Source organism: Neophocaena asiaeorientalis, unplaced genomic scaffold (genome assembly GCF_003031525.2).
Source record: "Neophocaena asiaeorientalis asiaeorientalis breed wild unplaced genomic scaffold, Neophocaena_asiaeorientalis_V1.1 scaffold242, whole genome shotgun sequence".
In the NCBI taxonomy this organism is placed as follows: Eukaryota; Metazoa; Chordata; class Mammalia; order Artiodactyla; family Phocoenidae; genus Neophocaena; species Neophocaena asiaeorientalis.
Window position 1 is genome coordinate 8519022 of NW_020172451.1, and position 24626 is coordinate 8543647.

The 24626-nt window shown below is 54.4% G+C and overlaps 1 protein-coding gene across 1 annotated transcript in view; it reads right to left on the bottom strand.

The window, feature by feature from the left end:
- Positions 1–1466: 1466 nt before the first annotated feature.
- Positions 1467–24626, bottom strand: part of SACK1F (scaffolding CK1 anchoring protein F) — a 28256-nt gene continuing 5096 nt past the window's right edge. Inside the window, exons 2-5 of the mRNA XM_024737555.1 lie at positions 11139–11306; positions 10528–10649; positions 9008–9702; positions 1467–2922 (exon numbers count right to left, since the gene is read on the bottom strand). Coding sequence (XP_024593323.1) covers positions 2873–2922; positions 9008–9702; positions 10528–10649; positions 11139–11306 — 1035 coding nt within the window. The 3' untranslated portion in view covers positions 1467–2872. The remainder of the gene's footprint in view (positions 2923–9007; positions 9703–10527; positions 10650–11138; positions 11307–24626) is intronic.

Here is a 24626-nt window from a genome sequence, read left to right on the forward strand (position 1 = left end):
AAAAAAAAAAAAAAAAAATCTCTCCCCCATAACCCCTCTCCTCCCCCCGGGCCCGTTTCCTCCATATCTCAAGGCTGCCTTTGTGGTCCAGCTTTTCTATTAGGGTCCAAACAGGCACGGGATACTGCTGTTGGCAGAGGCGGTCTCAGAAGCACCCCTGAAGGATCAGAGCTAGGGCTAACCATACCCCAAGGACAGCTGACAATGAGACTGGGAAGTTTTGCCAATGTCATGGGAAAGCCTCCCAGCTCCGTGCAGGGGTCCTGGGCTTCCTGCTCCTACGGGGCGAGGTCTAGGGTGGCAGCAGCCCTGGGGTCTCAGCCCTCAAGTGCCTCTGCTCATCTGAGGTCGGCCTCTCAAGGAGCTGTGCCATTTGTTGGCACTCAACCTACAGAAGCCGTACTCAGAAAGTGGGCAGCTTGGTGGTGGGGTGAGATGGGGCCAGCGAAGCCAGGCCCAGCACCCAGAGTACTGTTTCATCCCTGTTCCTCCTGGAGCCCTTCTGATGTTACCAGCCTTGTGGAAGCTGCTGCAGAGGGACCAAGGGCATGATCCATCCTTGAACTTGCCATCCAACTGGGAAGGCCAGATGTCCCCTTGAGATTTGATGACAGAGAGACTATTTCACAAAGCATATGCCAAGTGCTGGAACAGAGGGCAGACGCACTAAAAAGTGAGGAGCCGAGAGGCAGAACGGAGGGGCTGGAGTTTAGGCAGACAAGCTGCATTTGAGGTCTTCAGGATCCTCAGCCACCTTTGGACTCTCGTCTCTTCTCGAGCATCTTAGAGCTGGAGGGGGTCAGAGACCACCTCGCTGAAACCTCTGTAAGGAAGGGGAGAGGTGCCCCACCTCACAGGCCAGCACTCTTCCCGTGACACTGCGTTGCTTCCTTTTTAACACATGGTCTCGCATCCTGCTTGGTTTCTCTGAAGAGAGTGAGAATGACCCCACGCTGGTGCAGGGAGAAGCCGGGGCAGGACAGCCAGCCAGGCTCAAGGCTGCAGCGACTTGGAACTTCCAGTCCAGAGCCTCCTGCATGTGAAGGCAGGGGAGGAACCGGGCTTGCTTTGGGTCAGGAGATGGGAAAGGGATTCCGTGGGCCTGCTTCTCTCGCAGGCGAGGCACAATCGCTTAGGAGCGGGTCCCCTCCTCTGGCCTCCCCACTTGCCCCAGAGGTGTCCACTCTGCTCACCAAGAGTGCTCTCTCCACCCAAACACTTTGAGCTGAGGTGTAACCCCTGCCCCTCGTTTTCCACCTCCCTCTCCCTTCCTCTCCAGAACAAGCAGGGCCATATCGCCAGGCCTTGGTACATAAGGAAGCACTTCCCAGCAAGGGTTTAATCCTCACAGACGCTCATGGAGGTGGGTCAGGGTCCCTCACCCCCCAAGAACCAGGTTCACCCTTCCTTCCCCTGCCCCTCCCACCACCCAGCGGGGAGGCCAGGCTCCTCTCAGGGTGCTCGCCGGTCCCCTTGCTCCCTCTCCCGTCAGGCGCTCGCAGGCGCCGGGGCCCCGCCCCAAGGTGCTGCTGGTGCCCCAGGGTTTTGCAGAAGGAAAGATGTGAGGACGAGAGAGTGTGGCTCAGAAGCAGGAGGCTGAGCGTGGTGCTTTCTCAGGTCCTGCAGCCCCCGGCTCTCCAGGCCTCCAGCCCCCGGCCGGAAGCAAGGCCAGCCACCCCGGCTCTCCAGGCCTCCGGCCCCCGGCCGGCCACAGAGCCTGCGGTTTGGCAGTTTCCCGGCCGTCCACTCAAGAACTCTCTCCGCAGGTCCTCTCAGTCACATGCGTGAAGAGGGGGTGGTGTGCGATTTTCAGCTGGTCTTCCTGGCCTGGCGTCATGGCAATTAGGCCAGGTCCCTAAGAAGCCAGGGAGGCTGAGGCTCCTCAAGACAGTCTGACTTTGGCAGAAGGCCAAGGCTGGTCTTTGGCTGACATATAACTAGAGAAGGCACATAAGTCCTGGCTGGTGAAGGGCTTGAGGGCCATCTCTGGGGTGGGAGGAGGGCAAACGCTCCTGCTGACAGGGCCCAGCCTCCAGCACCACCAGAACATCAGCCAGGCTCGCTCTCTCCCTACTTTGGGCTGCAACTCAAGGCAAAAAACGGGAGGGAGTCGCCTCAGGTAAAGGCGTGAGCAGAACTGCCAGATGGGCTTGCAGCAGGCGATAGCCAAGGAGGCCCGGACCACCCAGGGCAGAGCCTGCCAGGATGCTGCTGGGGGAGGGAAAGGAGACCTCAGCACAAGGGCTCTCAAAATGGCAGGGTCAAATTCTGCCCTTACTGCATTCAGAGTCTACTGCAGGAGCCTGAGGGACAGGCCAGGAAGGCCACAGCAGCCAGCCCCCAGCCGTCCTCGCTGCATCTTCCACCTTGAGTTCAGAAGCTCAAGCGAGACTGGATCCCGGGCTCAGAGCCCTGTCCTCATCCCTTCTGTTCCCCCAAACCTCTTGGGGGACCAGCAGCACCAGGAAGCCCAGGAAAGGAGAAGCCAGGGGGCTGGGGCTGCCCCGGAGACCCCATCACATTAAGGTAGAAAGACATGGACTCACCCCATCTGGGGGCCTGCAGGGCAAGGCTGGCCCAGTGGAGGGAGGGGGCTGGGCATAAAGGAGAGCAGACGCTAGTCAAGCTTCCACTTCATGTAAACAAAGGGTGACCCCCTGCCCGGCCACGACAGTCTTGTGGAGGCGTGTGATTGTCTTAAGATGCTGCAGACCCTCACATCTGGGATACAGGGTCCCTGAGGCCAGGATGGAGGCTGCTGGGGCAGGAGGCCACTAGGCGTCTGATGTGCAAATCGGTGCAGGGTTTGACCTGTGTCTCCACAGGACAGGATGGGGGCATCCACAGGTCCTGCCAACAGCTGGCCCGCAGCTCACAAAATCACACAATTGCTGGCCTTGGCAGGACTGGAACTTGTTTTACCTGCAGAGACAAGGGACACAGGTGGGGGAGGATGTAGGTAAAGTGCTCCCTGGGCTGGCCTCCAGCCCCTCTACTATGCACCACCCACACTGCAAATTTGGGTGGTTGGGTCACTGTCTCCCTCCCAAGCTGCTGAAACCAGGTCAGTAGGTCCTCAGAAGAGCAAAAGGAAAGATTCTCCCTGTCCTGACAGCCTCAGCAAGACCACCACTGGTTGGGGCATCAGGGATCTGCCATCTTCTGACCTCAGAGGGGCGATTCACCAGTTACTAATACCCTATGCTGCGTCACAGCTCACAAGCGCGACCGCAGTCACTGTCAGTGACCCTCAGCGTGGCCCTGCCGCAAGGGGGCATCCTCGGCCCGACCTGACAGTGGGGGACAGCGGGGACAGTAGCCCCCAGAGCCGGGCAGCGCCTGCGCCACTGCCTGCTCTGCCGAGCCCCATCTCAGCTCTTCCCACCACTCAGGCCGCCGACGTGGAAGGGGCAAAGCGGTGCCTCAGGAGGGGCCACTAGGCTGACCTCGAGGGAGCCAGGCATGGTGGCGCGGACCCCAGGCTTAGGGGCGCGGGGCACACCCTTCACCGAGAAGAAAGAGGTGGAGAGGCACAGCTCTCCTCTTCCCAGGCCCCTTCCATCCGTGTCCACTGCCTTTACACCCCAAGCAGAGGCCGGCTGTGTTCCTGCCCTCAGGCCAGCGCCTCGCGTCTGCTGCGGGGAGTCCTCCTGGGGCGCTGGCCGCCGCCTCCTGGGCGGCCGCTGACCTCTTTCCTGCCGGTTCCTCTCCACACCGCCAGGGCCAGGGTCATCTCCCGGCACTCACACCACCTTCCCGTATCACCTCAGCTGTGAATTTCACGGAGGTGGTGTTGGCCTCCTCTCCCGGGCCATTAGCAAGAGAGACGCTGAACAGGCCTGAGTAGGGCCCTTCCCTGCCCGGCCAGTGGGACCCAGGCCTCGGGACTTGCTGCGGGTCCAGCTGAGCCTCCCTGGAGGCCGTTCTGAGAGCAGCTAGAGCATCGATGAGGTGGGAAGGGAGCCAGACGGTGATGCCCACCTCCCTGTGGCTCCAAGGGCCCGGAGCCGGGTCAGCCTCCAGCCTCCTCGGGTGCTGAGGCTGCCTCCGCTGCCCTTCCCGTGCCGCAGTCCCCCGGCTGCCGCAGGACACGTCCATCCCCACTTCCTGTCCTCAGCGGCTTGCTGTACTTGCTTGGCCTACTGAGCAGATGCCGAGTTTCTCCCCAGAGGCAGCAGAATTTTGGAGGCAGGTGAGAAAAGTCCTCTGGGCTCCAGAGGCCAGGGAGGAGTGGCCACGTGGGCTGGGGGCAGCCGGGGCAGAGCAGGTTTGTGGCCAGCTCCCCACACTCCCACCCACTCTCCGAGGCTGGATGCGAGCCTGGACACGGGCCTCTCGCTCAGAATTCACCTCCACGCCTCTGACGGGAGGCCAGGCTGAGGACCAAGCCCTCAAGCCCACCCCTTCCGCGGCGCACAGACCGGAGCCCGCTGCCGCCTGCAGCACACGCTGTGGCCAATCACACCTGCTCAGATGAGTGGAGGAGAATCTATCAACAGCCCCACATTTCTACTTTTTACAAAGTGTATGTGGCACGGGCGGCCCAAAGGAGGCTCATGAGAGAAAGTCAAACTTCAAAGGAAGAAGTGAGACTGGACATGGGGGCGGGAAGTGGAGGAGAGGCGGCCTCAAGGAAGGCCTGGAGCATCGGGCCCCAGTCCGACGGTCAGGACCTGGCCGGTCCGGCTCGGCAGGCAGGAGAGGGGACAGTGGTGTAGACGGCTCACAAGGACAGTGAGCTCTACCTCCCTATAGGCTTCAGGACCTCACATTCCCCTTTTCTGGAAGATTCTTCCCCTGGATGTCCACATGGTTCTCTGCTTCCCATCATTCAAGTCTCTGCTCAAATGCCCCTTTGTCAGAGAGGCCTTCCCTGATCACTCTTCAGGAGAAGGTCCTTGCCGTCCCTGTCCCCCTGCCAGTACATAAGAGCAGGGGCAAGATCACTCTGTCCACTGCTACACCAGGAATTTAGGACAGTGCCCGGCACAGAGCAGACACCGCAGATAGACATGTGCTGAAAACAATGAACGATCAGGCAGCAGCAAGCTACGTAAGGGTTCATACCAATCTAATAACAAGAGCAACTGCAGTGGCCTCAGTGGGTGGTGACTGGGTGACGTACGTGCCCTCACTCACCTAGATGGTGATGGAAGCCCCAGCCAGGCCCGAGAGACCAGCAGGGCAGGGGATTTTGACATCTGCCAACGGGACTAAGGACGCCTGCCTCTTCTCTGGAGCCCAGTGGGATCAGCTCCTCGAAGGATGCCCACTCAGCTCCCCTCTTCTGTGCCATGTGACCGAGACCTTGGCTGGTAACAGTGCTCAGGTTCATGGAATCAGAGCACGGCCTGAGAACATCAGCTGGGGTCTGACCTGAGGAGCGACACTGAGTTCTGGAACTCCATCTTGGCAAGACAGCTGCTGAGTAGGCTCACCCTGGAGCTGAAGGCCCACAGGTCCCTTATGGAGCTCTGAACCCCAGCAGCACCTCCCCAGCCTCCCATCCCAGGCAGGGGCCCAGCCTTCCACGAGAGAGATCTGAGACCTCCACCCCAGGGATGACACAGGCAAATCTGAAGTTCCCAAATCCAGGAGCCAGCGATCACAGCGCTAGGAGCCAGACCACACTGCCAGCCAGGGTGGCCCATCCACGCACCACTCAGGGGAACCTGGGAGAGTTCTGGCAAGGCAACTGTGGCTGCAGTCACCTCAGAGAACTCTGGGGACAGAAGCGTGGGCTCAGGGGCCCTCGGAAGGTGGTGACCCAGAGGCACTCTCCTCTTCCTCCGTACCGGGGGCGGGGGGCCAGTCAGGTACTCAGGCCTCTGGCCCTTCCAAACAGCCTTTAAAGACGTAGGTAGCTGGTGTCAACCCTAACCTTCCAGAGATGGCCATAACGCTCTGGCAGGCCCTGGGAGGCAGGAGAGCCCACCGCCCTTTTCTCACTCATGACCGTGGGCACAGGGCCTCGCCTCTCTGCACCTCTGGGGTCTCGTCTTGAAACAACGTCATCAGGCAGGGTGGCTGTGGGTTCTGGGTGAGAGCATTTAGCACCGTGTCTACCCAGCACACGCCAGGTGCTCAGCCAAAGTCTGTGCCTTTCTTCCTCCTCTTACCGTGCACGAGAGTGTTGGCCTTGTCCCAGGGATTTCCCCAGGGGAACCAGGAGGGGTTTCAGGACATCACCTGGAACCCCCTCCCCCAAACTGGCAGCCCCCGAGGGCAGAGCCCTGTCACCTAATCTGCTGCTCTGAGGACCCCCATGTGGGAAAACGCTCGGGGTGCTCATTTAAAATGCAGATTCCTGAGCCCAGCCGAGCGGGACAGACTCGTCACTCTTTTGACAAGGTCCCTGAGGCTGGATCTCTGCCCCAGAGTCCCGAGCTCCTGGATGGGCACAGGTGGCCGGCTCAGGAAAGGGGCCAATTGCAGGAGCAAGGACTTCGCTGAGAGAAAAACCAGAAGGAGAGGGTGCTTGGCTTCCACCAGTAGGGGGGGCTGTGAGCCTTCAAACCACCTGGCCGCCCACGGCTGGACTGCCAGACCCAAAGGAAGGGATTTCTGAAGGTTCTCCCAAGGGCCACACTTGGGTTTGCAAAAATTTGCATGCTGTTTGACAACTATATACTTCTTATCAAGTAATTGTACAGGCTGTCAGCTCTTAGCTTTACTATTTTTCTCTTTTACCCGCCCTGTCATCGGCCTGGGTTCTCCCTTGACAAGAGGGCAGCAGGGACAGAAAGGACAGTCAGAATCAGAGCTCAAAGGGGCCTCTTGAACCCGTCCTGGATCAACCCCTCCTCTTCTCAACCAGGAAACAGCCCCGGGGAGGTGAAAGGACGTGTCCAAGGTGTGGGGAGCAAGGTACTGGGAGCTGAGATCCATCCGATGGCTGTTCTGATGATGTTCTGAACGATCCCTGTAGGATTCACTGTAGGACAGGGATCCTTTCCCTGGATGGGGCCCTAAGGGAATAGCTAAAGTGATTTCCTCCCAGATGACAGTTCCCAGTGTACTAGGATTGCTAGTTCCAACCTTGGGGACCCCCATGCTGCCAGGAACATGAGCCTCTGGCACACAGAGTCCTGCTGATAAGCTGCTGCCCGAGAGGACGCACTAAGCCAGTCAAATGTGCGGGAGGCTGGAGGCCACAAAAAGGGGCGTTGGGGAGGGGGGTCTCTGCTTCTTGCCCTGCCTTCGAGGGAAGAAAGCAGAAGGGAGAGGAAAGGTCTCTTAAGGGACTTGAATTCCAGGCCCTCAGGGCTGGATGCCCATCCAGGTACACAGAGGCTGTGCTGGACGAGGCCACGCTGTGTGTTTCCTTATGATGGAGCAGGAATAGGGTGACCTTGAGGGCCATCCCTCGTGCGTGCCGCTGCACTCTTGCACTTGCCCTTCTCTCTCTGTGTCTCTGACTCTCTCTCTCTGGGTGCCAGGCACTCAGGAGACGAGCTGGTACAGGGCACTGTCCCTGGCTGTTTGGCTGGCTCCTGGCACCCCACGCAAACACTCAGGGAGCAGCGGAAGTGTCAGTGACCTGTTCAAGTCATCCAAGCAGGGGAATCTGATGCTGAGACTCACCAAAGGAGGCAGGAAGGGATAAGACAATGGCCTTTTGTTTCTATGGAAACAGCACCTCAGGGTGAGGGGCTGAAGGAAGAGAAAGCTTCTACTTCACCTCCAGTCAGGACGTGGGAAAGAGCCCCTTTTGTGGTTGGGCTCGCCCCTCCCCCTCTCTTCCCTGCCAGGTGTTCACCATGGCAACCCTTCTTCCAAACAAGAGGTGCAGGGCAGCAGAAGCATCCGGTGCTGGGGGAGCCGGGGAGCCCAGGGGGATGGGCCGGGCCCAGCTACCCCTCCCTGACAGGACACGGGCCCTGGCCTCGGTTTGCGTCCCGGCCCCACTATCACTTACTGTGCCCTGGGACCACTTAATTCACCTCCCTGAGCTTCCATCTGCCACCTCCGTGGTTCCTGTGAGGGCCAAGTGAGAGAGAGAGAGCACCTAGTGAAGGACCCGGCACATGGAGGCGCTCAGTAAATGCTTCCTGGCCAAATGCAGCTGTAGCCCTGGCACTGCTGCTGTGCCCAAACTCCCGGAGACTCCAGGCCTGCCCTAACTTTAAGGCACAGACTGAGTGCGTCAGGCTCTCTAGCAGGGCTGGGGCATCAGTGTTTGGGAAGACTTGCACTCCAGCCAATGTCAGGTCAAAGCTAGGGCCTTGAGGGACACAGGAATTCTGGGAGCACTCAGGCTGCCCAAGGTAAGTCCCTGCCATTACCTACCTGGCCAGCCAGGGAGCCCAGCCTCACCGCTGCAAAGCCCCACAGCCATGGAGGGAGAAACCCCAACATGGAAACCCCTTTGACTCAGCAATGCCGACATGAGAAAAGGTGCCAGCAGTGGCCCTGGCTGTCACCACCAGCCAGAAAAGGCCACTCTGGAGACTGTTCCAGAGAAAGAGAGAAAGGCAGAGACAGCCAGAAAGATGCCACCACCAGGAACAATCTCTCCCAGAAGTAAACAGCCTGGCAAATACCACTGATCAAATAAACACAGGGAGGAGCCGTGTCAAACTACTTACAACAGAAACAAGGAAAAGTGGGTCAGGGCATTGGTGCGGTATGTTTGACCAGGTCAGATCCTGACGGCAACGGATCCAGCAAGGAACAAGGTTTGCTGGAACAAGCCCTAGAGTCAGAGCCCTAGTCTCAGACTACTCCGTGCCCAGCACTGTTCTGAGCACTTCATATCCTCAGAACAGCTGGGCGAGGCAGGCATCCCTTTCCCCTTTTAGAGAAGAGGAAACTGAAACTCCGGCCTGCAGTGGCTGGCCCCAGGCCACACGCAGGCAAAGGCCAGAGCAGGATGGGAATTGAGGACCACAGGGCCCAGAGCTGATGTGCTCTCCCTGCCGGGAGGCGGCCTTCTTGCAGAATCAACAGTGCTCCTGGACCAGGGCCAGAGGCCTGAGGAGCCCTGGGCCCAGTGGGAGGGGCTCACCTGAGACGTCGTCGCCACTGGAGCCCTGGTTGGGCCTCTTCCCCGCCATAAACTCCGCTTCGGCCAGGGCCTCGGGGGAGGGGGCGCTGGCCGTGCTCTTGGGTGCTGCGGGCCTCTTGGACCACCGGCTGAAGAACCTGCTGCTGAAGCGCCTGCCCTCCTTGGCCGCGGTGGCCTCCCCATTGGCAGCTTCTCCTCTGCCATTTTGGGCAAGGGCCTCCCGGGGTCTGGGCTTCAGGTCCACACGCAGGTGGGAGAACACCCTGCCATTCCGACTCAGCTCTCCCGAGAGAATGGGCTCCACGGGGGGCAGCACCTGCTCCAGCGTGACCAGGTCATGCAGGAAACTCTCCAGGCGCCGTGCTGACTCGTCGCCCTTGCTGCCCTCCTCCTGCCCCTCTGCATTGCGGCTGGCCTCCTGCTGCTGCCGGGCAGCCCAGCGCATCATCTCCCCCGGTGGGTGGTGGCTGCCCGTCACCAGGGTGTACTTGGGGTTGATAAGCTTGCGAGCCACAGTGGAGGAGTAGTTGAGGCCCAGCCTGCCAGCACCTCCTGCCAGGCCCAGCTGCTGGTACAAGTCCACCTCCTCGGAGATGGCGTACAGCTCCCGGAACTCCACGTCGAAGGGCTCCACGTTCTGCCCTGTCAGGAGGAGGAGAAGGTTCCTGTCCACATGGGAGGAACTCCAGGTGAATCTGGGAACATGGGGACAGAAAAGCAACATACATGTGCCCGGACCTGCAGCCTCGCCCTGCCAGCCGCCCCTCGGTGAGCCCATCTCAAACCCTGCTGCCCAGCCCGACCTGCTCCACCACTGAGGCTGGACGCCTTGCTGCCTTCGTGCTGGGGTGCTCTTCTTCCACAGACCCAAATCCTCCCTTGGTCCAGGTCTTGGCCTCAAACGCAGAAAGCAGGCAGTGGGTGCAGGGCAAGGGCAAGAGAAGTCAGGTCTGGATTCAAACCTGCTTTCTGCCCTGCGTGCCTTGTCAAATGGGGCTTGTAAGGTGTAGCCACAGAGTTGCTGTGAGGCTCAAAGTCCAATAACGAATATAAAAGGTTTCGCTCAGTACCTGGCACAAACATACATTTAATGAGTAGTACCTATAGCTGCCACTACTGTTAATAGTATTCCATTCCTTAATAGTTCTCCTCTGAATTTTTAGAGCACCTAGCATCTGCAAAACCCCATACTTCAACCAGATAAGAGGACTGACGCCATTTATTAATTGTTTCATGTGCCCGGGTCTCTTCCAGCCTCAAAAGGCAACCAGTTGTTGTGGACCATGCAAGGCAGGCAGTGCTTAATGCTCAACAAAAGTTGACACTCTTTCTTGAATAATCCATTAGCCAGAAAGTTTGAAGGAAGGGACTGGCCAGGAGGCTATTCTTTGCTGTCAGAATAGACAAGAGCTCTTAAACTCATGATTGTGGAGGCTCCAGTCCAGCATCTTTCTGAACATGAACACTTCTGACCACGAACAAAGGCCTCCCAGGTCCTTCTCTGACCTGGCCCAACTCACCTGTAGGATCCAGTGGCTACTTTATCACCATCTACCATTAGGAACTTGGATGACAGGGTCCCCTTGATCTTCCCCATGGGCATGTAAAAGCCAACACCTGTCACAGAGCGGACACGGATGTTCTGTTGAGAAGAGGAGAAAGGCACTGTCACTCAGGTTGGGGCCCTCGAGGCTCTAAGCTGAGTCTCTGCATGGGTGGAGGATGAATCCTCTTGTCCACGGGACCCTGACTCTGCTTCCTATGGCCTGAGGAAGTCAGCAAATCTGGCCTTGGGCTCAGACGGGCCCAGGGTGGCCCCAGTCTGCTCTCAAAGCTCTTCAGAAGAGAAACACAGCCCTGCCTTCAACCCTGACAGTGACTCTGCGGGCTGAGCGCCCGGGACTAGGCTGGAGCTGCCTCCTTAGCCTCAGCAGCCTTGGGATAAAATGTAAGCCAGTCGTGCAGTTAGGGTTATCAGTTCATGAGGCAAGGTTTTAGACAGAAGGAAAGGGGTTGAGAGTGCTGTTCACCTGGGCCCCTGAACTGGGGAGCAGGCAGAGGGAGGGGCAGAGGCAGTCTCCATCCCACTTCCTTCCCCCCTCCCACCCCCAGTCCCAGTGATACAACTTACCCGAATACGGAAGTCAGTGAGCTCCAGGCCCTGACACATCTCCAGGAAATACTTCACGCCCGCCTCGTCCAGGATGATGTACACTGGCACGCGGCGCTTGGAGGCAGCATCCACAATGTCTTGGAAGATCTCACCATCAGTGAAGAGGTCCATGACCACAGCAATGACCTGGACAGGGAAGGGCACTAGTGAGGCACGTGGTGACTACACACATACAGAGTCACACTGCGGCCCGCAGAGGACCAGCTGGGCTGGGGTAAGTGCTGGCCAAGAGTCAAAAATGCCATCTGCACCACTCCTGGGTTTTGCACATCCCCACCCACCTCTGAGCACATGTGAGCGGGAGATGGGCTCCCTGCTCTGGGAAATGAAGATGGTGCAGACGGTGCAGGCCATGCTGCTTGTACTTCATCCTTGGCAAATTCCCACCACCCACCCTGGGGATTTTCCAGCAGCTCTTCAGAAGCCACGTCAGTGGAGATCTAGGAGGCTGAGGAAAGTTGGTTCTGGTGCCTTCGGGAAATAAGCAGGTTCAAGGAGCTGCAGTCACTGAGAGGCATGAAATGGACCATTTCCACAAGCTGCAGATCTGCTCAGATACTACTTTCTTTGCAGACCTGGGTGCTTTGATCTCCCTGCAGCTGTGCAAAGCCCTGTGCTTCCCTGAGCACAGATTCGGGCAGAGCTCCAGTTAGCTCGGGCTCCCTTGGCCTCCAGGTGTCCAGACCATCCCACTTCATCCTCAAATCAAGGTCCCTGCCTAGGACCCTTGATTTCCAAAAGCCAGCCTTGATTATCCATCCTGGAAGGCGAGGCCTTCCGCAGCCTGAGGCAGATTTGCCTTTCTGACCTCAGCCTCCTCCACTTTCCTATACAAGCCTTCAGCTCCAGAGGCAGGGTGTTCTTGTTGGCCCCAAGCACTGTGCCCATGATGCAGAGGAAAGTATGTGCTTTGGGGTGAGAGAGATCTGATTATAACCACTTTCTATTTATGTAACCTTAGGCAAATCCCTTAACTTTGATGAGCCTCTGTTTCCTCATCTGCAAAGTGGGGATACTCTGTACTTGATACATTTGGCATCAGGATTAGAAATAACATCTGTAAGCATCAACAATGCCTGACATGTAGGTAAGTCTTCAATAAATGGTAACCATTGTATGGTCGAAGGAGTCTGCTTGTCGTTGTAACTGAAAGCCCGAACGCTGAAGCCAGGCAGACCAGGCCTGGTTCACTAACTCCACTGCTGACTCATCAGTGCCCCAGCTTCCTTGGCAGCAAAATCGAGCTCATAGTAGCACCTGTCTCAAAGGGTTGTTGAGAAGGCTTAGAGAAGCAAACTGTGAAAGCGTTTAGCACAGTGCCGGCACATGTTAAGCTCAACAAGTGTATCCTCCATCACCATCATCATCATCACAATCACCGTCACCTTCACGTGGGCTCTGCCATTACCTCTGCCTCTAAAGACCACCCCCCAACACCATTTACACAGTATCACATAAGGCCCTTCTTACCTCCTACATTTAATACCCAATCATTCATACAAGTAACATTTACAAAGCCCCACAGGCAGAGGGAGGATCTAAGGACAAACAAACTATAGTCCCTAACTTCAAGGGGTTAATCCAGTTGGAATCATAAGACATTCGCACAAAATAATAAGATATAAGGTAAAACGAGATAAATGCCTTAAGAGATGCACAAATGATGTGTGATGTGAGTTCTAAGGAGGGGTGGTAGGAAGAGAAGGAGGGACTTAGGGAGGGGGAAGATTGAAAGATTACTTTCAGCCAGGGGAGAACAGGAAAGGTTTCACTGAGGAAGCTGAAACCTGAAGAATGGGCAGCCTTGGGTGCCATGAGAAATGAGCAGGGAATAAAATCGAGCAGGGAAGTGGGCAGGGCTGCCATGCATGGGTATGCAGGTTGTGCACTGCACACAGGCACTGGGCTGATGCGGGTGAGTGGGAGCTGTGCCTGCCTGAGGAAGAGATGCCTTTTCCTAATCTGCGCACAGGTGCCACATGGGCTACCAGGGGCCTAGGAGGTGAACATTTCAGGCAAAGAAAACAGCACAAGCAAAGAAACTGAGGACAGGCATGACTGACAAAAACAGAGGAGATGCAAATAAAATACTGAATGAAGAAAGAGAAATAACTACAGATATATTTACTTTTTAAGATATTCTTACTATTTAAGAAATGGTAAAAAGACTAGGAATATTTACACATTGATGACTTTGAAAAGGAAATTGACATGGATAAGTCATTAAAAGTGAATTAAACAGGGCTTCGCTAGTGGTGCAGTGGTTGAGAGTCCGCCTGCCGATGCAGGGGACACGGGTTCGTGCCCTGGTCCGGGAGGATCTCACATGCCGCGGAGCGGCTAGGCCCCTGAGCCATGGCCACTGAGCCTGCGTGTCCGGAGCCTGTGCTCCGCAACGGGAGAGGCCACAACGGTGAGAGGCCCGCGTACCGCAAAAAAAAAAAAAAAGTGAATTAAACATATCAACTATAGTTCAGTTTTTTAAAAAGTAAATTAAATATAATACAGCATAATCAAGTAAGGTTATCCTAAAAATGAAAGGATTATTCAACATCAGAAACATATCAATTTATAACATTTATAGTGCCAAAGAGGGAAAATCATATATTATCTTGATAAGTTTTAAAAAAGTATTTGATAACACTATTTGTGATTAAAACTCTCAAAAAACTAGGAATAGATGGGACCTTCCTTAATGTCATAAAGGCTATCTACTAAAAACCCTCATGAAACATACTTAAAGTTGCATTCCCTTTAAGTCTTAAGCAAGTCAAGAATATTCATTTATCACCACTGCTGTTCAACAAAGTATTGGCGGTCCTGACCAATGCAACATGACAAGAAAAAGAAATGAGACAGAAGGATTAGAAGAGACAAAACTACCAGTATTTAAGGATGATATTTAAAAAAAAAACAAAAAACAGAAGAATGCAGAGAAAAACTATCAGAAGTAATAGGAGAATTTGGCAAGATTGCCAGATACAAGAAAAACTTACAAAAACCAATAGCATTCTTCTACTACAGCAATAACCAATTTAAAAAAGAAAAGAAAATAAGGTCCGTTCAAAATTGCAACTTAAGCACATAGTATTTAGGAATTAATACCTTTATGGAGAAATTTAGAAAACTCTATTAAAGGACAGTTACAAATATTTGAATAAATGAAAAGATAAATTGTGTTCATGGATAACATGATTTAATGTTTTAAAAATCCAGTTCTCCTCGTATTAATAAAATCCCATGCAATTCCAATGAATGGTCAGTAAAATTTTTTGAGGAGTTCAAATATTTCTAAGATGTGAGGAAGAATGAAGATTCAAATAGCTAAGTCAATTTTGAAAAAGAAAAGCTAAAAGGGGACACTTGTCCTACTAGACAGTAAGACATACTGCAGAGCCAAATTAATAAGAATTGCGATACTGAGATAGGAAGGAACTGACAAATAGACCATGGGACAGAATAGAGAGACCAGAAATATATAGGTACCTACACACATACATAAAACTTTAACTTAAAGTCTTAACTTTAAGGCAGAATCACAACTCAGTGGAGAAACAATGCTGTTTAGTAGATGCTATTGGGACAATTGGCATACTAAATGGAGAAAAATTAAATGGATCCCTACCTCACACCATATAGGTGAATTTCAGGTAGGCTGTACACCTAAATGCAGAAGATACAACTAATAAAGGAATTCATGAAATATAGGAAAATATCTTCATGGCATAGGTAAGATAGGATTTCTTAAGATTCCAAAAGCATGAATCGTTAAGACAAATAAAATTTTAAATGAGGCATTTGGCAAATTAGGGATTTTCTGTTCAAAGAAAGATGTCAACAGACAAAGATAACTGACAGGGAGAAGATATCTGCAATGTCTACAACCAAAAGGAACTAATAATACACAAGAGATGCCTGCACATCAGCAAGAAAAAGACAGAAAACTAATTAGAATAATGGGCAAAGGATATGAATAGGCAATTCCTAGAGGAGATACCTGAGTGGCTAATAAGTATGTAAAGAGAAGCAGACCTCATTAGTAAGCAGAAAGACTCAAATTAAAGCAAAGAGACAGTAATAACTGCACATGAAGTGTAACCTTTAAAAATTGTATAAAAAATTTAAAATAAATTTTAAAAAAGCAAAGAGATAAGAGAGACACCACTTTACAACTATAACATGAACTAAAAACTAGAAAGTTGGATAGTCCTAAATGTTGGCGTGTGAGGAAAGGGGAACTCTCATTCACTGAGGGTGGGAGGGAGCACTGGTACAGCTATTTCTTAGGGCAAGGGGCAGAGCTCCGTGGATTTAAGGTTGTGCATGCCTGGAAGCCAGCAACGCTACTCTTGGCCACACACCCAGGGAACCTCTTGGATCTTTGCACAGGTCTATAAGGGGGCAGGAACAAAGACATTCACTGTAGCTTTCTTCGGGATAGCAAGGAGTTGGCAGCAACTTGGATGTCCATCTCTAGAAGAATGGATGTGGAGAATGTGAGGGATGCTCAGGACAGAGTGCTCTGCAGCAGACAGAAACAATGAACGAGTTCCATGAGCAGAACCTGGGTAGTTCTTTTTAAGATGAATGTTAGAGATAGAGATCTATAGCCTAATACCATTTATGTAAATAAAAACACACTACATAAAATAACTCTGCACGTTTTTCAAGGATATGGACATGTCCAAGGACATACACTGAATATAGGAGGGTGGCTGCCTATGGAAGGAGAAAGGGACGGGAGGGAAGGACAGAGTAAAATAAGAGGGGCCTTCCCTGGATTGACGATGGCAGCGGACCATGAACTGAGGCTCACAATCAGCTCTGCACTTGAGGTCCAAAACAGACAAACAAAAAACAATTGGCCTGGAACAGTTCAGGGTAGATGTAGCGTAAGGACAACGGGGTGGGGCTGGATCACGGAGGGTTTTAACAATCCACTTTAGGCTTCATTCCAGCAGAACACAGCTCGCACCATCTCAGAGGCCTCCTGATAGCTCCCAACTGCTGCCTGAGGCCAGAGTCTACCGTTTGCTTATTTCCAGACTCTCCACAGTGTCCAGCTCAAAGCTGACTCTCAGTATGTCGCTGGGGAGGGCTTCACTGGCTCAGGAAAGCGCTTCTGGATTCACTCTTGCTTTTGTTTTGCAATTGAAAGCGCAGGGAGCCTGCTCGCCCTCACCCCCACCCGACAGAGGATGTGCTGTGAGAGCATCACAGACTAGAGGGAGAGATGTCCCCAGGGGCCCTGCTTTCGGGAGGCTTGGTCTGCGGCGCCCTGGTCAGAGCCAGCCATCTGTGTCACTACCAATTAAGCAGTGAAATATCTGTAGTAGGAAAAAATCAATTGCTCGCTGACTCCTGCAATCTCGTTGTGGAGGAGTGGTGATAATTACCCTCCGCTTTGGTCTCTGAGGCCCTGCTTGACATTAGGATCCACGGCATCAGGCCCAGGAAAACCAGCTCCCCACTCCCTCCGCTCTGGTGTTTAATGTGCCACGTGATCCTACGGGCCAAATCTAACTTCAAGGCTCCCAGTATAAATGGAAAATCAGGTTTTATAAGAGAGACATCAAAGGCACAGAACCTGGGGAGCCGGATTTCGTCAGGAGGGAAAAGTCATCCCCTGGCCTCCCGGCAGGCTCCTTTACCTGGTTACCCACTGACGTGCGGCACCTGGGGAGAGAGGTTAATTTGAGGTGGCAGGAGTTTTTAGAAGCTGTCGCAGGCTCTGGCAAAGCAGTTCTGATGTTGTAACACTTCTCATCAGGTGTTTGGTTAGCTTACCATCTCCTCCTTTGATGTTCAGCCTCAGTGGTGGGGTGGGGCAACAGGGTGTGTTAGGGAACCTCTGAATTCCCCTCCATCTGTCACTTACCTTTAATTAAGCTGCCATCTTTTCAGATTCTCTTCCTGGACTCCTTAACTACCATTAGATTAACGAAATTAACGAAAAGGACTCCACCTTCCCCATGCACTCTGCAGGAACTCCACTCAAGACAGCCGAGGAGGGGCTTTCCTGGTGGCGCAGTGGTTAAGAATCCACCTGCCAATGCAAGGGACACGGGTTCGTGCCCTGGCCCGGGAAGATCCCACATGCAGCGGAGCAACTAAGCCCGTGCGCCACAACTACTGAGCCTGAGATCTAGAGCCCGCGAGCCACAACTACTGAGCCCACGTGCCGCAACTACTGAAGCACGCGCGGCTAGAGCCCGTGCTCCGCTACAAGAGAAGCCAGGACATGAGAAGCCCACGCACTGCTACAAAGAGTAGCCCCCGCTCGGGCCCCCCTCATTTCTCACTGAACTTCTGGAATAGTTTCCTAACTAGTCTCTCCTCCATCTCTGTGCTCCAATTCCTTCTCCGTAGCAGTGAAACCTGCCAATGCAAGGGACACGGGTTCGTGCCCTGGCCCGGGAAGATCCCACATGCAGCGGAGCAACTAAGCCCGTGCGCCACAACTACTGAGCCTGAGATCTAGAGCCCGCGAGCCACAACTACTGAGCCCACGTGCCGCAACTACTGAAGCACGCGCGGCTAGAGCCCGTGCTCCGCTACAAGAGAAGCCAGGACATGAGAAGCCCACGCACTGCTACAAAGAGTAGCCCCCGCTCGGGCCCCCCTCATTTCTCACTGAACTTCTGGAATAGTTTCCTAACTAGTCTCTCCTCCATCTCTGTGCTCCAATTCCTTCTCCGTAGCAGTGACCCTGACAAAACAACAGACTGATGAAGTGGTGGGTCCCACAGCCAAACTCCTTAACTTGGCATTGAAGGGCCTTATGATGGCCCCTTTCCTCCTCTCCAGCTTCATCTCGGACCATCTCACATCTGCCCCTTGTTTTCAGCCGTGCAGGATGACCTGCAGTTACCCTAACTCAGGGTTTCTCCACTGTGGGACTTCCAGGGATCCAGGGACAGTATTCCTTGCTGCGGGGGGCTGTCCTGTACATTGCAGGGTGCTTAGCAGCATGCCAGTAGCGCCACCCCCACTGGGGACAACGAAAAATGTTTGTAGACATCGATAAATATCTCCTGGGGGCAAAACTGCATCAACTCCCCACCCCCTTTTGAGAACAACTGCACACACCAGGCAGTTTCCAGTTCTTCTGTTCCTACCCCTCCTGTACTCCTATGAAACATCTACGCATCTTTCAAGACACAGGTAAGAATTTCCTGAACTTCTCCCCACCCAATATTGTTCACCACTCCCTGCTTCCTGCCCACGTTGTGTTCCGGGTACATAACAGAGGTCCTTGACATTTTATTGTAACATCTGCTGAATGGCTCTGTCCCTTACTGGGCTGTGGGCTCCCGGATGGCAGGGACCATCTGACTTCTCTCAGAATCTCCACCCTCAGGGGACATCTCAACACGAAGTCAGTTCTCCATGTTTGGAGAATGAATGTCTACATGGAGGGTGTTTCACGTCTACTGTTTTATTTGCGGGCTGTGGACCTAGCTTTGTTGTTAACTCTTTTATTTCATTAATGACTAGACATTTTGGTGGAGGGACAAAAAAAAAAAAAGAATGCTGCGCAAGACTCCCGGTTAGACCATCCTGCTGGAAGGCAGAGTTGAAGCTCTTCCTCAAGGGCACAGAGAAGGGAAAGTGGACGCCTTTTGGGACTGCGGCCTGAGCGCCAGTCCCCGGTCTGGTCTTCCTCTGTTCCACCCACCCAAGGTCTTGAAGGGGCAGCCAGCCCATTACTGAGGATAGTACTTTACCAAGGGGTCAAAGTCCACACCAAGAACATCAGACCAGGAAGCAGAGCTGCCAGCAGCACATACAGCCAGCGCCTCTGTGCAGATTATGAAAGGGTACCCGTCCTCCCTGTGATGGAATGCAAGCCAGCAAGTGGAGCACGGGCTGCAAGTCAGCCCTACAAAGCCCCTGGGCCAGGCTGCAGTGCAGGCACAGGCTGCATCTCTGCACTCGGCACCTGCACTGAAGGACATTCCAGATGGGCAGAACCTCAGAGCTGGGAGGAAATGTATCAGCTAGAGCCCAGCCCCAAGGTTAAGTTACCCAGCTGGGTCTTGGCAGAGGCGGGATTAAATAAAGCCCAGGCTTCTGACCCTAGTCCAGAGCTGTCACCCCCAGATGATGTGGTCGTGGGAGGCTCTGGGGACATCTACTCTGGCTAGGACCTGAGGTCACTTCTGGTCACACAAAACCAGGATACATCCATAGAGCCGGACGATACCACCCTCTCGGTCACTGGTTTCCCCAGCTCTGCTGACGTGGAGCTTAGGCACCGGGGCGGGCGTGGCTGCTGCTGACAAAGACCCCCGTCTCGCTCAGCGCCACTGTGGGGAGAAGGCAAGAGGCCCCAGGCCAGGCACGCTCCTTGCAGGTATGTGCTGGAGATGGTCACTTTTTCCTGGGGAGGGAGGGAGGGAGGGAGGGGAGCCCACATGGGCAACTCCAGTCCCCACTTGCCCACTGATTACCCATGTAAGCCTGGGGCCTGACTTTTACCTCCCATGCCTGCCCTGCCTGCCTCCTAGGGCCGTTGGGGGTTTCAGATGAGATCATGCCCACGAAATCCCATGAAAAAGCTGTGCGGTTTTGAGGGGCTATCACCAAACCAGGTGAATGGGGCCAAATGCCCACACCTCCAGCCCTAAGGTGCCTTGGGGTAGGAAGGGCAGCACCTGGGCAAACTGGTCAGCTGCTGCCTCCCAGAAGGTCCATCTGTCTGGCAGCCCAGGGGAGCCAGTTCTGGGCAGGCCAGCCAGCACCCGGCTCACACATCCCCAGCTGTGGATCGCCTTCTCTGATTTCCCCAGCGGGCGATCTAGGTCTCCAGGGCAGTGGCTGTCAAACTCGAGCCTGTAGAGGATCAGCCGGTGGGGGGCGGGGCGGGGCGTGCCCGCTGAATGTGCGGACACTAGGGCCCCATCCTCAGAGAGTCTGACTCAGCGGCCCCTGGAAACGCGTTTTAACGACACCCTCCCCCTCAGGTGATCTGAATGCAGGTGGTGGAAGGATCACACTTTGACGGCCAGCGTTGGGAAGAGAATCTACTCTCTGGAAGCAGAAAGTCTCACTGTTGTGGGGCCTTGAGTGAGTAATTTAAGCTAAGTCTCCATTTCCTCATTTTAAAACAGGGAGGTGGTCCCTTCAGGGTTGTTCTGAGTTTTAAAGGAGATAATGCAGCGGCACAAGGAACACAGTGCCTGGCCTGCTGTGAGCTGTGGGTCCACGTCGGCACCCCCTTCTCTCCTCTGATGGAACCCAGAACAAAGGGGCCTCACTTCAGAGGCAGCTCCCAGGGAGACAGCAGCACAGAGCTGCCCACCAGCCCCAGACGTCAAGGTAGAGATGTTTTCCTTTGCCTGATACCATGTCCAGCAGGTCCAGCACACGGTGATTAACGCCCAGGCAACACTACACTTCCAGGAAGGTCAAAACGTGAACTGAGGGGAAGGGCAGCTCAGTCAAGGGAAGAGTAAGTAAGTCTGTACAATGCACTGTCCCTCGAGTGATGCTGGGCATCAGTGCCCGCACACCGAGCACGGAACGCACCGCTAAGAAAACTGCGGCCCTGGGAATTCCCTGGTGGTCCAGTGGTTAGGACTCAGCTTTCACTGCCGAGGGCCTGGGTTCAACCCCTGGTTGGGGCCATGAGGCGCGGCCAAAAGCAAAAAGAAAGAAAGAAAGGAAAGAAAACTGCAGCCTGAGTGGAGAGCACCTCCAGGTGGGCTCAGGACCCAGTTGGCACGGCTGCCACTGAGCACGGAGAGGTGCTGCTGGAGGATGGAGACAACTCACCAGGCACACCGCAAAGGCTTTCTTTTGTCATCAAGGCTGCAACAGGCCCCATCCAATTTCTGCCCCGGTGGGATGTGAACAACTGGACAAGAAAGCTTTACCTTAAGCTTCCTGTCTGTGCTTCCTGGGGTGAGAGAGGAGAGGAAAGCCCAGGAGAGGAGGCCTGCATGACCGCCCGGGGAACACCCACGGACGCTGCCTGGCCCTGCCCCACCCGCCTTGCAGCCTCCTACCTCTGGGACACCAGAGTCATTTAGCTGAATCCCCAAAGTCCAGGAGCATCCTGCAGTGGGTGAAGCACAGACTTTGGAGTCGGGGGTCCCACAGGGGCGGTGAGACCACGGGTGTTACTTGACCCCTGGGAACTCTGCCTGTAAAGTGAGGCTGACTCATGGTTCTTGTGAGGATGCAGAGACGCAGTGACGCCTGGAGAGCATCTGGCGCTGTGCTTCCTCTCCACAGTGCCTGGCACACAGTGGGAGGGTGGGGGTGGGGCTCAGCGTCAGCGTGATGGGAGACTAGGGGTCGGTCCCCTGCTCTTGGCAGGTGGAGCCAGTAGCCCAACCCTAATTGTACCGTTTCCCTGCCCAAACCCTCGGCCTGAGTTCAGCCTGGCCAAAGACCCTCCGTGTGCTTCCAACCCACTCCCTCCCTTGATGATAAACTCCTCTACGTTCTCCAAACACACCCAGCAACTCCCACCCTGGTGGCTTAACTCACACTGTCACCACCTTCTCCCTGTGGTGATGGGAACATCCCTTCCCTGTTGAGATCCTTGCTTCACCCTCCCCCAGGCTGTCCCAGGTTCATTCTCGTCCTGGGTCCCCAGCCCCCAGGGCAGTGTGTACCCTTCCCAGAAGGCACACCTGCTCGGGCCTGTGTCTCTCTGAGCACATGGTGGAGGGGGGGCACGCAGAGACCTGTCATGCCACCCTGCACAGGGCCTGACACGCAGTGAATGTCTAAAGAGTACCTCCGCAGTAGGGGGCTTCTCTTGTGGGGCTGAGGAAGCAGTCTAGACCAGAGCCCTGGCCCACCGAGAGGACAGAAGCCAAGACCACTGGGGTCTTGCTCTCTGCCTCGAGGCCGGGCTGCCCCCAGCCCACCAGCCGGGCATCTGCGCTTTGTCAGCTGAGGCTTCCCAGCTGTCTGAGGCCATGTTACACTGTTTCAGGCTCCACTAATTAGACATCATTAAACACCAGGCTCCCTCCTGCACTGGCAGCCACTGGAGCCCAACTCTGCCAGCCAGGCCACTTCCCCTCCCAGACTCCTTGGCCTCTATGCCAGCTCTGTTCCCGACTCTGCTGTGCACCACCGGGGCTCACTCCCTGTCCACCCCTCATCCTTATGAGGCACTCTTGACACCCATTCCCCAAACTAGGTGGATGAAGGGGTGATACAAAGGACACTTGGGCCGGCTCTCCAGAGAACAGACTGTACCCATGTGAGCAAGGTCAACTAATTCAGCCGTGAAGAACCATATGTGATCTGCCAGGCAGTAAGAAGAGCAATTCTTTTTAAGATCCTAGGCCAGCTTTTCCCTGCCCCACGGCATGCTTCTGGGATGACTTCCCCTGCACTAAGTTGGTGTTAATTAGTGAAAATTATCTAATGCAAGCTCATTTTAACATTAGCTTAAAGCTAACATAATTAAAAAGATAAATCAGCTGCTAAGAAAAAAAACCCAATGAGGAAACACACACGATTCTTAGGATAAGCTGCTGCTTTGGGTTACTGGCCTGGAGCTCGGAGCACCACACACTACGTGGGCAGAGTAAGGCAGGACTCGAGAAGTACCTTCGAGGTATTTCTTGATGGATCAATCAGCGCAAGACAACTGGAGTTGGCCGCTTGCCCGGGAGGTTCTGAGCCGCGGCGAGGATAACTTACTGGCCATAGCCAGGTGATGCTGCCTGGGAGGGCTTCTCCAGAGAGGCAAGTGGAGGGTGCGGGGAGCGGGGGAAGGTGGTCAGGAGGGGCTGGGCGCTGGGAATAGCGTGACTCTGTGCACTCCGAGGCCTCCGGCCTTGCACACCCCGGCCGGCCCTCTGCCCACCCTCCCTTCCATACCGGCTGCCTCAGCCGTCAATTCCCAGGAGGCCTCTGTGCCCCTGGAGCTCAGTGGGATTCAGACTCAATCTCAAGTTCCCATCCAGCTCCACTATTTACCAGCCCTGTGACCTTACCATCTGTAAAATGGAAAGTTGCTGGATTGTTGTGAAAGTTAAATGAAATAGTATATTTTAAAAGGGCTAGCCCGGTCTGGTATTTAAGCACTCAACAATTAATAGCTATTGACCCGCTCCCTCCAACCTGTTCTGCAGTTTCTTTTCTTTTTCAGCGTCCACATTTTATTCACCTGTATATTTCTGGAATGTGGCACATGTGAAACATGGTGAGTAAATGAGCAGAAGTGGGGAATCTCCAAGCAGTCTGGGAACCCTTCTGGGAGGGGGAGTTAAGAACACTCACAGTTGGTCCTCAAGGACCCACGAAAAGGAAAGAAGCCCTGGTCCCTGTCCCTGACCCCGCCTCCTGCGGACTCACTGCTAGAAAACACAACAGAAAGAGCATTTATCTGGAGCCTCCCACATGCCCCACCAGTGCTGTAAGAGGCCCAACAGGGTGACCACCGTACAAGCTGGGCCGGGATGAGCTAACAGATTACTAGAAACTCAGGCCAGAGAGACCACTAATTAGAAAAGCCATAGGCTCTTTTCCTGGCCTAAGATTCTGGGATCATTAGCAAGTCTAAAGACTCCACAAATTCAGAGAAGGAAAAGAAAACGGGGGAAGGCAGCGGGCCCAGCTAAGGCCGACCAGTCATGCATGGCCCCTGGGGTAGGAGGTGTGGTGGGAGGGAGGGGGAGGGGCAGGGATCACTAGAGTGACTCAGCCTGGGAGGGGGTGTGGTCAAGACAGTGTCAGGAGCAGAGGCAGGCGGTCAGCCAGGACCCAGCCCTGCTCGTTGTCCTCTGCCCTGCTCCTCTCTCCCAGAAGATTGGAGGCCTGCCCCAGAACAGACTCTGCCCTGTACATTGTGAGGAAAAGGAGGCAGACCTGACCACTAGCCAAGGTGAAGCAGTGAGGCAGCATCCTGGGGGTGCACCTGGACAGATGGGGCGGCGTGGGGTTGCCGGCAGGTCTCCCATTAAGGTCTCAGTTTGTCAGTGAGGGCCCACGTCCCAGAGGGCCAGAAAGTGGCCAGCAAGAGGACACTGGTCGGGGAACTAAGATCCCACAAGCCATGTGGCATGGCCAAACCAAACACGTCCCTGGAAGCTACCTATATCCAGCTTCCTGGTGACACCAGTGCCACCAGGCAGAAAGAATCCTCTCCTCTCCCTCTCCCACCAAAGTAGTCCTGTACTTGTTTGTTTCCAGAACTAGTTGGTGAGCTTCCCAGAACCTGGCTGGCAACAAATATACTTTGCTTCTGGAATTTCAGATGGAAGTGGTGGCCACAGGGGCAATCCCCAAAAGTAACTGCATGTGTAGCAGAAGGACACAAGCCTTGAATTCAGACCTGGGTGGAGTCCCAGCTTGCCTCTTATGAGGAGATCTACGGCCTTGTGCTTTCCCTGAGCCTCTGGGAAAACCTCATTTCCCTTGCAAGGTGCTAAGGATTGAATTAATTAAAGGAAATAACATGCAGAGCACCTATCT